This window comes from Kogia breviceps, chromosome 19, assembly GCF_026419965.1.
Source record: "Kogia breviceps isolate mKogBre1 chromosome 19, mKogBre1 haplotype 1, whole genome shotgun sequence".
In the NCBI taxonomy this organism is placed as follows: Eukaryota; Metazoa; Chordata; class Mammalia; order Artiodactyla; family Physeteridae; genus Kogia; species Kogia breviceps.
The window spans coordinates 39,362,345-39,375,401 of record NC_081328.1 but is presented as its reverse complement, the minus strand read 5'-3'; the positions used below and the strand labels follow the sequence as shown (position 1 = coordinate 39,375,401).

The 13,057-nt window shown below is 61.5% G+C and overlaps 2 protein-coding genes across 5 annotated transcripts; both read left to right on the top strand.

The window, feature by feature from the left end:
• Positions 1 to 443: 443 nt before the first annotated feature.
• On the top strand, positions 444 to 3,312 carry CCR10 (C-C motif chemokine receptor 10). Its single transcript, XM_059048282.2, has one exon. It carries the CDS (start codon positions 774 to 776, stop codon positions 1,911 to 1,913), a length of 1,140 nt encoding a protein of 379 aa, XP_058904265.1. The 5' UTR covers positions 444 to 773; the 3' UTR covers positions 1,914 to 3,312.
• Positions 3,313 to 4,124: 812 nt separating this feature from the next.
• Positions 4,125 to 12,824, top strand: PLEKHH3 (pleckstrin homology, MyTH4 and FERM domain containing H3). 4 transcript variants are annotated; one of them, XR_009332600.2, is made up of 13 exons: positions 4,125 to 4,715; positions 6,687 to 6,742; positions 7,080 to 7,159; positions 7,258 to 7,449; positions 7,536 to 7,693; positions 7,805 to 7,925; positions 8,711 to 9,017; positions 9,603 to 9,810; positions 10,050 to 10,177; positions 10,479 to 10,611; positions 10,805 to 11,238; positions 11,543 to 11,734; positions 12,440 to 12,528. XR_009332600.2 is itself a non-coding variant. In XM_059048233.2 (13 exons), the coding sequence occupies exons 1-13, from the start codon at positions 4,554 to 4,556 to the stop codon at positions 12,611 to 12,613; spliced, it is 2,370 nt and encodes a 789-aa protein (XP_058904216.1). In that variant the 5' UTR covers positions 4,125 to 4,553; the 3' UTR covers positions 12,614 to 12,824. The 4 variants fall into 4 exon arrangements, 2 of the variants coding, with proteins under 2 accessions (XP_058904216.1, XP_058904215.1); XR_009332599.2 differs by having other exon boundaries at positions 10,050 to 10,186; XM_059048233.2 differs by having other exon boundaries at positions 10,805 to 11,263; positions 12,440 to 12,824.
• The last annotated feature ends 233 nt before the right edge of the window (positions 12,825 to 13,057 follow it).

The following is a 13,057-nucleotide window of genomic DNA, read 5'->3' as shown; positions in this document are numbered from 1 at the left end:
GGGCAGGGGGGGAACGGTTACAGAGAGGGAGGGTAAGGTGAAGGGATGGGATGCCCTACCTAGCACCAGGCCTCTGCCATGCTATGACCTAGCTAGGATGCCTGGAGCCCCCTGGGACCAGGGGCCCTCCAGATAGATAGGGCTGGTAATGAGACGCCGGGGTCAGGGGACAGGACTGGGGTTGAGAGGGAGGATTAGCTGAACCTAGAGATCTAAGGTCCCAACTGAGCCCAGAAAACCTGAGCTCCAACCCTTACAACCCCCTTGTCATGAGTAGTTCAGTGCACCTGTACTGGAGGCTAAGAGGTGTGGGTGAGAAGGGGAGAAGGGAAAGGAGACATAGAAAACCTCTCCAGACCAAGCATGGAGTCCAGGGACCAGGTCTCAGGCAAAGTCTGCACGTGGGTGTTCTTCCAGGAGAGGGCGCTGCAGAGGAACTGAAGCGCTAAGATTTATTAATAATACAGATACTTGGCCTATGGAGAGCACAGATGCTTCACATTCATTATCTTTCTGATTTCAAACAACTCTGCTGGGTGGGCTGGTTAGGATTTCTAATCTCGACATTATGTATTAGGCAACTGGAGAGCCAGAAAGAGCAAGTGATTCACTCAAGGTCACTGTGGAAGCTGGATGTAGAGGCAGGAGGGGTGCAAGGGAAGCCAAGGCCTGTCTGAGAGTGTGCTAAGAAGAGTGTGGAGAAGAGTTTATGTCTTCTCCCCGGGTACTGTACCATTGTACCTGGTCACACAGGAGCCCCCAGCTTGGAATGCATGTGTGGGAGGGGGAGGTGTGTGGTGGAGGCATGCCTCATAAGGTCTCTCTTCTCATTTTGGCCTCCCCAGGTCTCCTGGGGCCCCTACTCCGGGGACGATGAGGAGGCATACTCGGCTGAGCCGCTACCAGAACTCTGCTACAAGGCCGATGTCCAGGCCTTCAGTCGGGCCTTCCAACCCAGTGTCTCCCTGACAGTGGCTGCGCTGGGTCTGGCCGGCAATGGCCTGGTCCTGGCCACGCACCTAGCGGCGCGACGCGCTGCCCGCTCGCCCACCTCCGCCCACCTGCTCCAGCTGGCCCTGGCCGACCTTCTGCTGGCCCTGACCCTGCCCTTTGCTGCAGCTGGGGCTCTGCAGGGCTGGAGTCTGGGAAGTGTCACCTGCCGCGCCGTCTCGGGCCTCTATTCGGCCTCCTTCCACGCCGGCTTTCTCTTCCTGGCCTGTATCAGCGCCGACCGCTACGTGGCCATCGCGCGGGCCCTCCCAGCTGGACCGAGGCCCCCGGTGCCGGGCCGTGCACACTTGGTCTCAGTCATCGTGTGGTTGTTGTCACTGCTCCTGGCGCTGCCTGCTCTCCTTTTCAGCCAGGATGGGCAGCGAGAAGGCCAGCGGCGCTGCCGTCTCATCTTCCCCGAGGGCCTCACGCAGACGGTGAAAGGGGTGAGCGCCGTGGCGCAGGTGGTCCTGGGCTTCGCGCTGCCGCTGGGTGTCATGGCGGCCTGCTACGCGCTCCTGGGCCGCACGCTGCTGGCCACCAGGGGGCCCGAGCGCCGGCGCGCGCTGCGCGTCGTGGTGGCCCTGGTGGCTGCCTTCGTGGTGCTGCAGCTGCCCTACAGTCTCGCCCTGCTATTGGATACTGCCGACCTCCTGGCGGCCCGCGAGCGGAGCTGCCCCGCCAGCAAGCGCAAGGATCTGGCACTGCTGGTGACCGGGGGCTTGGCCCTCGTCCGCTGCGGCCTCAACCCCGTGCTCTACGCCTTTCTGGGCCTGCGCTTCCGCCAGGACCTGCGGAGGCTGCTACGGGGTCGTGGCTGCAGTCCAGGGCCTCACCACCGCGGCCGCTGCCCCCGCCGGCCCCGCCTTTCTTCCTGCTCGGCTCCCACGGAGACCAACAGTATCTCCTTCTGGGACTACTAGGGCTGCGAATCAAGACGAGGGGGGCGGGCTGAGGAAATGATTCCAGGGAGGGTAGTGGGAAGGAGGAGTAGGTGAGGCACACTGAGAAAGAGGTAGGGACCTCAGGAATTGCTTCTGTACTTGGGCACATTAAACTGACAACATGGAAATGAGGGGCAACCCAACAACTGTTACTATTTTTGAGTCACCGGCTTGGAAGTGATTTGCAGCAGGGCAGAGCTGGTGGGTCCCACCCCCCGGCCCCGCCCCTTCGCACTCCGCCGCGCTTGGCTCTGAGTGGAAGGCGCTGAGAGCTTGGGTGGGGGTGAGGGGCTGCTGAGTCTGCTGAAGCTTTAGGCACTGACACCCCCTCCACCTTCACCCGGTCTCTGCCAACAGAGGTGAGGTGGGGAAGCTGCGACGAGGGGCGAGCGTTCCTCCTGAAATAGTGTAAGAAAGAGCTTTCTAACAACCAGAGTGCTATCCAGTAATGGCTGCCTTAGCACGTACCGAGTTCCCGGCCTCTGGAATGTTCCGGCTGAGGCTGTCGGGGACTGTGTGTGTGCCTATGCCTCGTGTGGGGGTAGGAACGGGGCCAGGAGATTACCGTTTTGGGTTGGATTCGGTTACCACTCTACAGTCCCTTCTAAGGTTCGCTGGTGGAAAGAAAACAGTTATTTAAAAAGTTGAGTCGCAGTTTTTCACCTTGGAGAAAATCCAAGGAGAGAATTCCAATTTGCAAATTTCCAAAGAGTGGTTATCACGGGCGGGGTGGGGGTGGGGTGACAGCCATTCTCCATCTTCCTTGGGGACTGGGTCAGAGGGAATGTACTGAGCCTGCCGGAGAGAGGTTAGACAACGGAAAGAACTTCCCTGCAGGCAAGGGCCTGGGATCCAGATAGGGAAGAGAGTATATGGTGTGGTGTTTCCATCCCTAGGAAGTCTCAGCGCAGGCCACTCTCATCTGGGGCGAGGGCAAGGCTGGGATGGCTTCTAAAGACATTGATTGCTGGTCTTTGTTTTACACAGTCACGACAGGCAGGATGGTGTCCACGTGCGACAACTCTCGCAGTTTAATATCCGGTCAGCCAAGCTGCCCCGACCACTCCAGCCTGGAGTCTGGGGACCCAGGGCAAGAGGGGCGGAGCGTGGCGGGGATGTCTCCAGGGAGGCGGTGGCCTGTCGTCCCCGCCCTGTCCCGCCGCGCCCAGCTCGTGCTAGCCTTCCTTCCCGGAGTCTCCGGCGGCTGAGACCAAGAACCACGGCCTCCAGGGGCCAGGATCCAGGGAAGTCCCGGACATAGCGCCGATCTTCAAAGGGTCCCACACGCCAGTCACTGGGGGCCAACCTGGAACCCTCCACCAGTGATCTCAGGAATCGCCGCTGAGTCAGCAACGCACGCGCGCGCCCGCGGTCGCCCTGGCCCCGCCCCTCCTCTGGCCCCGCCCCGTCCTCTTAGAGCCTTGGTTAACCCCTTCCTACACAGAACCGCAGGATAGTCACCCCGAGAAGCCTCCACTCCATTCGAAGACCACGGAATTCCCTAGAATCCGAAGTAACTCTCCCAGCTGGGGTTCAGTGAGCTGTGCTCTCTACATTAGATTTTATTTCCGGCCTTGGTCTGCACTGTCCCAGAGTCTCTGCCTCAGCTTCTTCACCTCAAAAGGAGGTGACTCAGATCGCGGAACTGGACTCCTTCATCCAGGGGCGGAGGGCTACCTCTAGGGCTGTGCTTGGCGCAGGTAGCTAAGGCTCTTTCCTTTCTCTGGAACCCTGAGACGAGACAGGGGTGCAGAGGGCAGCAGTCGGAGCCTTTCTCTATGCCCTATGGGCACTTTGGTCTCCAAAGCTCCTGCTCAAGTGCTTTTAATTTGTTGGTTGGTGAGCCAAGAGTTAAAACAAGAGCCTGAAGGCGGGCTTCCGTGACGTCCCTAGCAGTCCGTGTCCGACCTCCCAAGCGGGGGCGTGGCTACCATCGCATTGCCCCCTCCCTCCTTATTCCCCTGCCCCTCCCCGCTGTCACCAAGCCAGGGACACATGATGCAACCCGCCGCGGTTTCAGTAGCTTGATTGGTGGCCGCGCCCGGCGCCAGGCACAGGGATTGGGCAGAGGAGGCTGTGACGAAAGCTGGACACAGCCCTGTAAAGAAGGGAGGAGAGAAAAAGGCGGGGGGGCCGAAGGGGAGGGGGTTGGGGAGGCGGGGTCCCGGCACTGTGCTCGCGCCCCTAGCGCGCCAGTCCCGGGGCTGCAGGGAGCGCAACGCGCTCGGCCCGGGCCCCGGCCACCGGACGCCCTACCGGACACGACCCTCCCTGGAGCTTGGACAACTGCCCACCTCGGACACTGCACCGGACACTGCCCCCCACAGGGCTGGACACTACAACGGACACTACTTCCCAGCTCCGGACATTGCTCCCTCCTCCCCCACCCCCGCCTCCCCCCTCCCCCCCTGGGGGCCCAGACTCTGAGCCCCCCGCAGGCTCTAGCTAACGACCCCTTGCACCCCAGAGCCAGACACCGCCTCCTCCCAGTCCCCCTCTCCCTTTCCCTCCTCCCTCCTCATCTTTTCCCCCCCTCGGGTCGGAGCCCCGCCAGTTTCTCCGACCCCCTGCAGCTCGGCCCCGGCTGCCCGCACCCCAATCCTCCGGCTGCTCGCCCGGATGCCTCTCCCCGGGGGATTGTGGTGGCTCCTCTGCTGCCGTCGAGGCTTTACTCTTCTGCACCGGGACTACGGGGACGGCGAGCTTAGCGGGGACGGGGACGAAGACGAGGACGAGGAGACCTTTGAGCTCCGGACCCCGAGTCCAGCGGGCGGCGGGAGGGTAAGTCCCGGGGGGTTTGAAGCCTTGTCTCAATCCCTCTCACTACAACCGGCCGTCACGCCTAATCTTGCCCCAGACTCCAGCCAAACGCCGTGCTCTTGCGGACTGGGGACTCGGGAAACGTTTTTGCCTGGGGGCCAGAAGCCCCCGAGAGCTCAAGCAGCAGCCTCGCCTCGGGATGTGCCTGTGGGCCTCGCGCAGCACGCTGGGCGCTGTCCACCTGCTGGGGGCCCTGAGGCAGGGGAGGCGTCACGCCTGGCCCGACCTGGCCCAGCCTCTCCCTTCCCCGCTGGGCCCGCGTCCCATCCCGTCTCCTTCCGCCTCCGCCAGCGCCGAGGAATGTGGCGAGGCCGGCTGGGCGGCTCGGACACCTGGGTCCGCTCCGATTCCAATTCATGAGCGCTGAGCGCTGGGGCCAGATGCGGGAGTTTCCTCCGCGGGGACCTGGGTTCGTGGCGGGGACCCCATGGAGAGGGAGCTGGGGGCCACAACTCTCCGAGTCCCCTCGTCATTACCCTGACACTCAGGGCCTCCCTGGTGAGGCTCCTGGGGAATCCCTGAGGGAATGGTGAGGGACACTCGGCTCCCGAGTTTTGTCGAATCTCCCCGTGGCGAAACTGAGGCTCTATTGGTGTGGGAGACCATCATCCCCTGATGTCCCCTCTCTGATGGCCCTGCACGCCTGCAAGCAAACTCCGGGCAACCAGACTCGCGTGTGCTGTGGCCTGGGTCAGGCTCCCTTCCCCCGCTCAGGGGTCCCCAGCAGGCCCGGTGGCTCAGTGCCCGGGTGGGGCGGGCTGCGCCGCTGGGGCCGGCGCCAGCACCTGGCGGAGGCGGAGGGCGGATAAATATAGAGGGGGGGCGGGGAGGGAGGGAATCAAGGGACTGCCATTGGGGGAGTTGGTCTAAGAGAGGGGTCAGCACCTGCCCTTATGGTGGTGTGGCTGAGAGCCCCTCTCAGCCCCTACAGAAGATAAGAGGATCTGCGCCCCCGAAGGCACAGGACCCAGGCGTCCCCAGGGTTCCAGCCTGAGCAGGGTCGGCTTTGTGAACCACTGCCATTGCCTCCCTCATGCTCCACCTCCACCACCGCCCCCCTCCTCGGAGCCTGGGGACAGGTGTCCCTGGCCCCCTTCCCCCACCTCCCCCTCCTGACTTTAGCTGCCTGGATGCAATGGGACCATGGCACAGTTCCCGCCTGACCTGGCTCCTGGTAGGGTTTTAGGCCTTTCTTAGACACCAGTCTACAGTAGAAGTTCCAGGGCACAGGGGGTGGTAGGGGGAGGGCAAAATCCTGGACTGTACCTCCCATGGAGAGTATTCTTCAGCCTGGCCTGAGCCCCAGCAAAAGGACAGGGTCTTTGCTTCCTACTGAGTTTCAGGGGTCCCTGTGGGAGGATATAAGAAGCTCTTGGAGAAAGCCCTATGCCGAAAGGGTCCCTCTTCTCTTCATGCACCTCCGTGCCTACCACCTGCCTGCCAGCCTGAACGCCCGCCTGCCAATGAAGGGAAATGAGGAGGGGGTGACTTCGACTGCCAGAGCAAGAAGGGACTTCATACACCTCTCCCTCTTCACAGATTGGGAACCTAAGGCCCAAAGACTCGAAGGGGCTTGCCAGGGTTTCTCAGCAAGTTTGTAGGTCCGAGTTAGTGGTTGAGCCGGTATTAGAACCCAGGTCTCCTGACTCTCTGCCCAGTGCTTTTTCTACTCTACCCCAACACCTGATTGCCTCTTTAAAGAATCACAGAGACCGGGCGAGAGTCTTGGCTTCTTAGCTTGGGCTGTTCTGTAGAGACTGGTGGAAGGGGTGAGCCCAGTGGCTTCAGCTCGCTCAGTCACTGTCACAGTCACAGTTGCCATCCCACTCCTTGATTCCCCAATCCCCTGAGCAGCGCTGTCCTGGGCCAGAAGCCACTGGCATCCTGCGAGGAGGGTTCTTAGCCTGAGGGCCGCCCTGCCTGTTTCCCCAGGGCCCCCTGGATGTGACGCTGACTCAGCCTGTGAGGAGCGGGCCAGTCTCAGACAGGTGAACTCAGCCCCTGCGTCCCATGGTCTGGGACCCCCATCTTCACCGGCTTCCCTCCCGCGGTTGTGCAATAAGGGAAAGGCCTTACGCCGGACGCTGTGGTTTGGCCGGGGTCCCGGGGGGCGGTCCGGCTGGGGGTGCGGGGAGGAGGGGGGGGGTCCGGGCTATTTCTGGTACGAGGTCAGAACAGCCCAGCGGTTCCCACAGCCTGGGGGAGGGGTACCCAGCCCGGGGAGTAGGCACCCCTCGCAGTCTGGGGAGCCCTTAGAGAGGAGCCTCCTGGAGGCGGGGCGCGGGACCGGCAGGCTTGCCCAACCCTCGCTCCCTTCTTGCCCAGGCTGCAAAGCTGGGAGGAGACACGGAGCCTCATCCCGGAGAAGGGGCCGTCAGAAGACGACCCAGACGTCGTCGTGAAAGGTGGGGATCCACCTCATGCGCTCTAGAGGCCCCAATCCCAATCCTCCACGGGATAATGTCTTCTTCTGAGGATCCCCTTTCCCTCCTTCTCCCCGCAGGTTGGCTGTACCGCGAGCCCCGCGGAGGAGGGGCGCGGCCCTGGTTGCCCCCACGCCGAGCCTGGTTCCTGCTCACCCGGGACTCCTTGGACCAGTTCAGCGGCAGCGGGAAGGGGGCGCGGCGCCTCGGGAGCCTCGTGCTCACCAGCCTGTGCTCGGTGACCGGCCCTGAGCGCAGGCCCAAGGAGACCGGTGAGACCTCATGGGGATTCTCCTACCTCCCTAGGTAGCTGCCCCAGCCAGCCCTGATTGACCTCCGCGGCCTCTCTTTCCCCCAGGTCTGTGGTCAGTGACCGTGTCTGGCCGGAAGCATAGCGTCCGGCTCTGCTCGCCCCGCCAGGCTGAGGCAGAGCGCTGGGGGGTGGCGCTGCGCGAAGTGATAGCCTCCAAGGCGCCGCTGGAGACCCCCACCCAGCTGCTGCTCAGGGACATTCAGGTGCGAGGGAGGGAACTCCATGGAGAAAGAGGAGGGTGGTGGACCCATAAACTTTCTGGGTTCATGGTGAGCCCCCTTCTCCATCACTTTGATCATTTCCATGGCCTCTAGGAGAGTTGTGGGGACCCGGAAGCGGTGGCCCTTATTTACAGACGGAACCCAATTCTGAGGCACACTAGTGGGGCCCTGTATGCCCCACTCCTGCCCCTGCCCTACGGAGTCAGTGCCCCAGGTGAGTGGTGCCGTGGCCCAAGTCCCTTGGATGGGGAATCTGAATGCCTCACCTGATAGGGATCTAGGAGTCCTCAGGGGGCCTACGCAGGCCCTCATTTTTCAAAGGATGAAGATGAAACCAGAAGCTGAGCAGACTGATACCCAAGGTAGAGGGGGAGGAAAGCCAGCACAGAAAGTAAAGGCTCCCTTTGACCACCTTCTCTGGATCTCATTCTGACTACTGATGTTCTTTCATGAGTTTTTTACACCCTCTATTTTGCTCTTTCATTATACTCTCAACACCATGGTATACTGCCTTTACAAGTGGTGGAAAAGCCACCACCTTGGGAGAATGTGCTGACCTCATCTGGTTATACTTCTCCCCAAAAGGGAATAGTGACAGGCCCAGGTCCTCAAGCTAGGGGATTAAGGGGAGCTGGGAGAAGAACCCTGGTTTTCTGACTCGCGGTCCAACCTGTTTTCTGGCCCATGGTGAGAGCTGTCAGTACCCAATTACAGAGTCTGAAGGTTGACCCTGTGTTCTTATAGTCCAACCCTCCAAGTTACTAACGCAAAGTGCAGCCTTAGGGGATCTGGAGGGGGAGATTCCCGGGAGGCAGGGGTTGAATTTGGCTCTGGGGACGATTGCTTTCCCTTCACTCTTCCTGTCCTTCGCACTCTCCCCTCCTTGCCACCCCTGTCCCCTTACACTCCCTCTGACCTTCCCCCGGTTCACGCCTTCCTCCCAGGGCCCAGCTCTGTGTCCCCTCTCCAAACCGTCCCTCCGCCCCCGCCGTCCCCCAGGTCCGGGCTACGCTCCCTTGCGCGAGGAGGCGGTGCGGCTGTTCCTGGCGCTGCAGGCCCTGGAGGGGGCGCGGCGCCCCGGGCCCCTGATGCAGGGTGTGCTCCAGACCTGCCGGGACCTGCCCGCGCTCCGAGACGAGCTCTTCCTGCAGCTGGCTAAGCAGACCTCGGGCCCCGCAGGCCCCCCTGGGCCTCCAGCTACCCAAGACCCCGCGGCCCTGCGGTACTGGCAGCTCCTCACTTGCATGAGCTGTACCTTCCGGCCTGGCGGACCTGTACGGGGGCACCTCCTGGGGCATCTGGAGAGGTGAGAGGGGAGGCGTGGGGGTAAGGCCAAGGCAAGGGAGCTAAGGGGCTGGAAAAGAATGGCAGGTCTTTCCAAAGGGTTTGGCAGATGGAGAACTTGGACCCAGACAAGGGAAGGGACTTGCCCCAAGGTCAGGGCTCTGTTAACAAGCATAGTGCCTTTGTGGGAATTACAAGATCATACACCACTTGCGGGCGGAGGAATTACAAAAAGGCTCCCACTCTGGGCAGCAGAATTATTAAACGGCTGTTTTTCTCGGAGCTGATGCAGCCCAGCACCAGGGTTTTTAGGTTGGAAAGAGGAATGCGGCTGGAGTTTGGATTTCAACCCGAAGGAGGATCATGGAAACTTTGGGAAGTGGGAGGAGGCAGTAAGGAGAAAGCTGCCAGGGGCCTTAGAAAGTAATTCTGCTCCATACAGAGCATCGGGGTAGATTCAGAAGAGCTGGCCGCGCTGCCTTCAAGGAACTTAGAGTTGAAGGGGAGGGAATCGGCGAGGCGAAATAAACTAGAAAGTAAGAAGGCAATAGGGGGGAAGTGAAGGAAAGCCCTTGGAGCACTGACTCTCCAGTTCTCCCTAACCCAGGACTGAGCAGGCGCTCCCGGACTCGGAACTGGCGGAATATGCGCGCTTCATACGAAAAGCGCTGGGCCGGACGCGCGGCCGGGAACTGGTGCCCTCGCTGGCAGAGATTTCGGCGCTGAGCCGACGGCAGGAGTTGTTGTGCACCGTGCACTGTCCGGGGGCTGGTGCCTGCCCTGTGTCCATAGACTCCCACACCACGGCGGGAGAGGTAAGACCACAGAGAAAACCCCTGAAACCTCAACCTTCCTCCCAGCTTCCCATGCCTGGCTCTCCTGGTGCCTGGGCCCTAGGGTTTGCCCGAGTCTGAGAGTCATCAGTTGGGTAACGGCTGTGTGTGGCGGGACTAAGGGTCCTGAAAGGCCCCTCCAGTTGGACCCCTCCAGAAGTACTGGCAAGACCCCTGCGCGGTCTGGGTCTGACTTTCCTCTTATGTTCTCACCCCTCCAGGTTGCTCGAGAGCTGGTGGGGCGGCTGGGCTTGACCCGGAGCCGCAATGCATTCGCGCTGTACGAGCAGCGAGGGGCCCAGGAGCGAGCCCTGGCCGGGGGGACTCTCGTGGCCGACGTGCTCACCAGGTTTGAGAAGTAAATGTCCAGCCCCAGCCCTGCTCTCCGTTAGCCCATTCGCCTCTCGGCTTCGGTCAATCCCTAAGCAAACGTTTACCGAGCGCCTGCCACTTGCCCGGCACAGTAAATTTCACTGGTTCACAGATGGATTCTTGTCCGCCGGCGGTTTGCAGTCAGGCTTCAAGGCTCGCCTCCTCTGTCCATTCCGCCCGGGCCCCGCCCCAAACATCTGTCCCCGCCTCTTTCCCCTGGGCCCGCGCCTTGGGGGCCCCTGCTTCCCGGACGCATCGCAGCCTTCTTTATTCTGCAGCTTGGCGGCAGAGGAAGCCGGGCTGGAGGACCCGCCGGACTCCGGATGGAGACTGTGTCTGCGTCTTCACGGACCTCTGCACCCCGAGGGGCTGTCCCCAGACGGTCACGAACTGCCCTTCCTCTTTGAGCAGGTGAGGATCTCCGGCATTCACGCCCAGCGAAGACCCGCGAGCCTGAACCCCTCCCTTTCTGGGCCATCGCATTTCGTCGTTATGGCAAGCCCGGGGGAGGCGGTGCTCGAACCCATCTCAGGTTCCACACCCCGAGGTGTCTTCGCGACGGTACCCCGCCGCTCCCGGGCTGATGACCCCTGCCTCCCCGTAGGCTCACGCTCTGCTGCTGCGCGGCCGGCCGGCCCCGCCCGACGACACGCTGCGCGCCCAGGCGGCGCTGCGCCTGCGGAGCCTGCACCGAGACTTCTCCCCGCGGGCGCCCCTGCCGCGTCTGGACCGCTTGATGCCCACCCCGGCCCCGCCGCGTGAAGACCCTCTCCGCCCGGTGCCCAGGCCTCCCCGCTCCGCCGCCCTGCTGGCCGGGGCAATCTGGAGTCCGGGCCTGGCCAAGAGGCGGGCGGAGCGGGCCCGGCGCGGCGGGGCCGGCCGCACGGCGGGAAGCGTGGCCCGCGAGGGAGGAGGTGGCGCCGGCAGGGCGGCTGCTGCGCTGGGAGGCTGGAAGCGGCTACGGGGCATGGGCCGAGCTGAGGCCATGGCTGCATACCTGGCTCTGGCGGCGCAGTGTCCAGGGTTCGGCGCTGCTCGGTATGACGTTCTGGAGCTGAGCACGGTGAGGGGGAGAAGGGAGAGGGGGACTCTGGCGGCCCGAGCCCCACACCTTTGCCCCAGAGCCACAGGCCCCCATGGTGGGTCACTTCACTCCCTGCACCCAGCACGGCTGCCCATCTCAAACCCCAGGAGTCACTGGCCCTGGGCCCCTCAGCTCTGTGGAGCTGTGGATTATAGCGGGGGGGGGACCAGGAAACGTCTTCCTCACAGCCATCTCCCCACACCAAAAATAATGCTGCAGGGTCCCCTCCTTCCACCCTGACTGCCTGTCTGTCCACAGGAGCCTGGTGGGGGCGCTCCACAGAAGCTATGCCTGGGCCTGGGAGCCAAGGCCATGTCCCTCTCCCGACCGGGTGAGACACAGCCCGTTCACAGTGTCAGCTATGGCCGTGTGGCCGCCTGCCAACTAATGGGCCCCCACACCCTGGCATTGAGGGTGGGAGAGAGCCAGCTCCTCCTGCAGAGTCCCCAGGTGAGTGGCAAGAGGGTGTAGAAAGAGGAAGGAAGGAAAAGGATGTCAAGAAACATTTATTAAGCATTGAGCATGAGCCAGGTACAACTCTAGACCCTGGGGATCCAACGGTGATCAAAGACAAACTAAAGGAGCTTACATCAGAGCCAGTGATCAGACACTAGACAAGGAATCAAAGACTTTTTTTTTTCCTAATTTTTTTGGCCACACCAGGCGGCATGCGGGATCTTAGTTCCCTGACCAGAGATGGAGCCCATGTCCCCTTCAGTGGAAGTGTGGAGTCTCAACCACTGGACAGCCAGGGAAGTCCCCTCAAAGACTATTTAAGACAGTGACAAATGCTATGAAGGAAAGGGTAGTGAGACAGGAAGTGATTGGAGGGGGCCATAGCATTAGGTAGGAAGGTCAGGAAAAGATACGCAACCAGTGACACTTAAGCTAGCCAAAGGAAGATCTCGGGGCACAGCATTCCAGGTAGAGGGACTTGCAAGTGCAAAGGCTCTGAGCTGAGAATAACCTTAGGATATTATAGGAGCAGAAAGAAGCAAGTGTGGTTGGCACATTGTGAGTGAGGGAGAGCGATGATGAGGAAGGAAGGATTGTAGGGGGCAGCTCATGTAGGCCTTGGGAAGGAGCCTGGATGGAGGATGAGAAAAAGGAGAACCCAGTGTCTCCTTGTACACTCTGACCTCTGCCCTCCCTTAGGTGGAAGAGATCATGCAGCTGGTGAATGCCTACTTGGCCAACCCCTCCCCTGAGAGGCCCAGCAGTAGTCCTCCTCCATGCCAAGACCTGCCAGACACCTCCCCTCCCAGCCAGCACCCGGGCCTGGACGAGCCCCAGGGACAGTCTGGCTGTTTGGGGCAGCTGCAGGACTGAGCTTGCCAAGAGGTCACGACCTCCCTCTTGCCTCCATCCTGGACTTGGACTGCTCTGCGATTTCAGGGAACCATGGACCCTTTTGGCCCTGCAGGGACAGGGCACACGCCACACCCAAGGGCTGCAATGGGTGCAGACAATTTTCTAGTTTGTTTCTTAATTTATTTGTAGAAGAGAAGACACACACACAAAAATTCCTTATTTACACAAACCCTTTCTGTGGGAGTGTTGTCAGTGGGACAAGTTGGAGCCCCAGAGCTCAGAGCTCCACCTCTGGGGATGCCTACACTCTGGGCTTTTACTAGCACTGAGGGGGAGTCTGAACACCACAGGGCTCCACCCTCCGCGACCTTCTGGATTTAACCTCCTCCTGCCCCTTATGCTGCCCTAGGGTGGTGGGTGGGGCAGGCAAGAGGACAGTTTTGGAAGCTGGCAATTACTCAT

What these genes read in the sequence shown, in the direction of transcription:
- CCR10 (XM_059048282.2), top strand. Translation starts at nt 774, where the DNA reads ATGTGTGGGAGGGGGAGGTGTGTGGTGGAGGCATGCCTCATAAGGTCT.
- PLEKHH3 (XM_059048232.2), top strand. Translation starts at nt 4,554, where the DNA reads ATGCCTCTCCCCGGGGGATTGTGGTGGCTCCTCTGCTGCCGTCGAGGC. An exon ending in GTCCAGCGGGCGGCGGGAGG is followed by an intron (nt 4,716 to 6,686) that starts GTAAGTCCCGGG and finishes CTGTTTCCCCAG; the next exon opens with GGCCCCCTGGATGTGACGCT. An exon ending in CTCCTGGGGCATCTGGAGAG is followed by an intron (nt 9,018 to 9,602) that starts GTGAGAGGGGAG and finishes TCCCTAACCCAG; the next exon opens with GACTGAGCAGGCGCTCCCGG.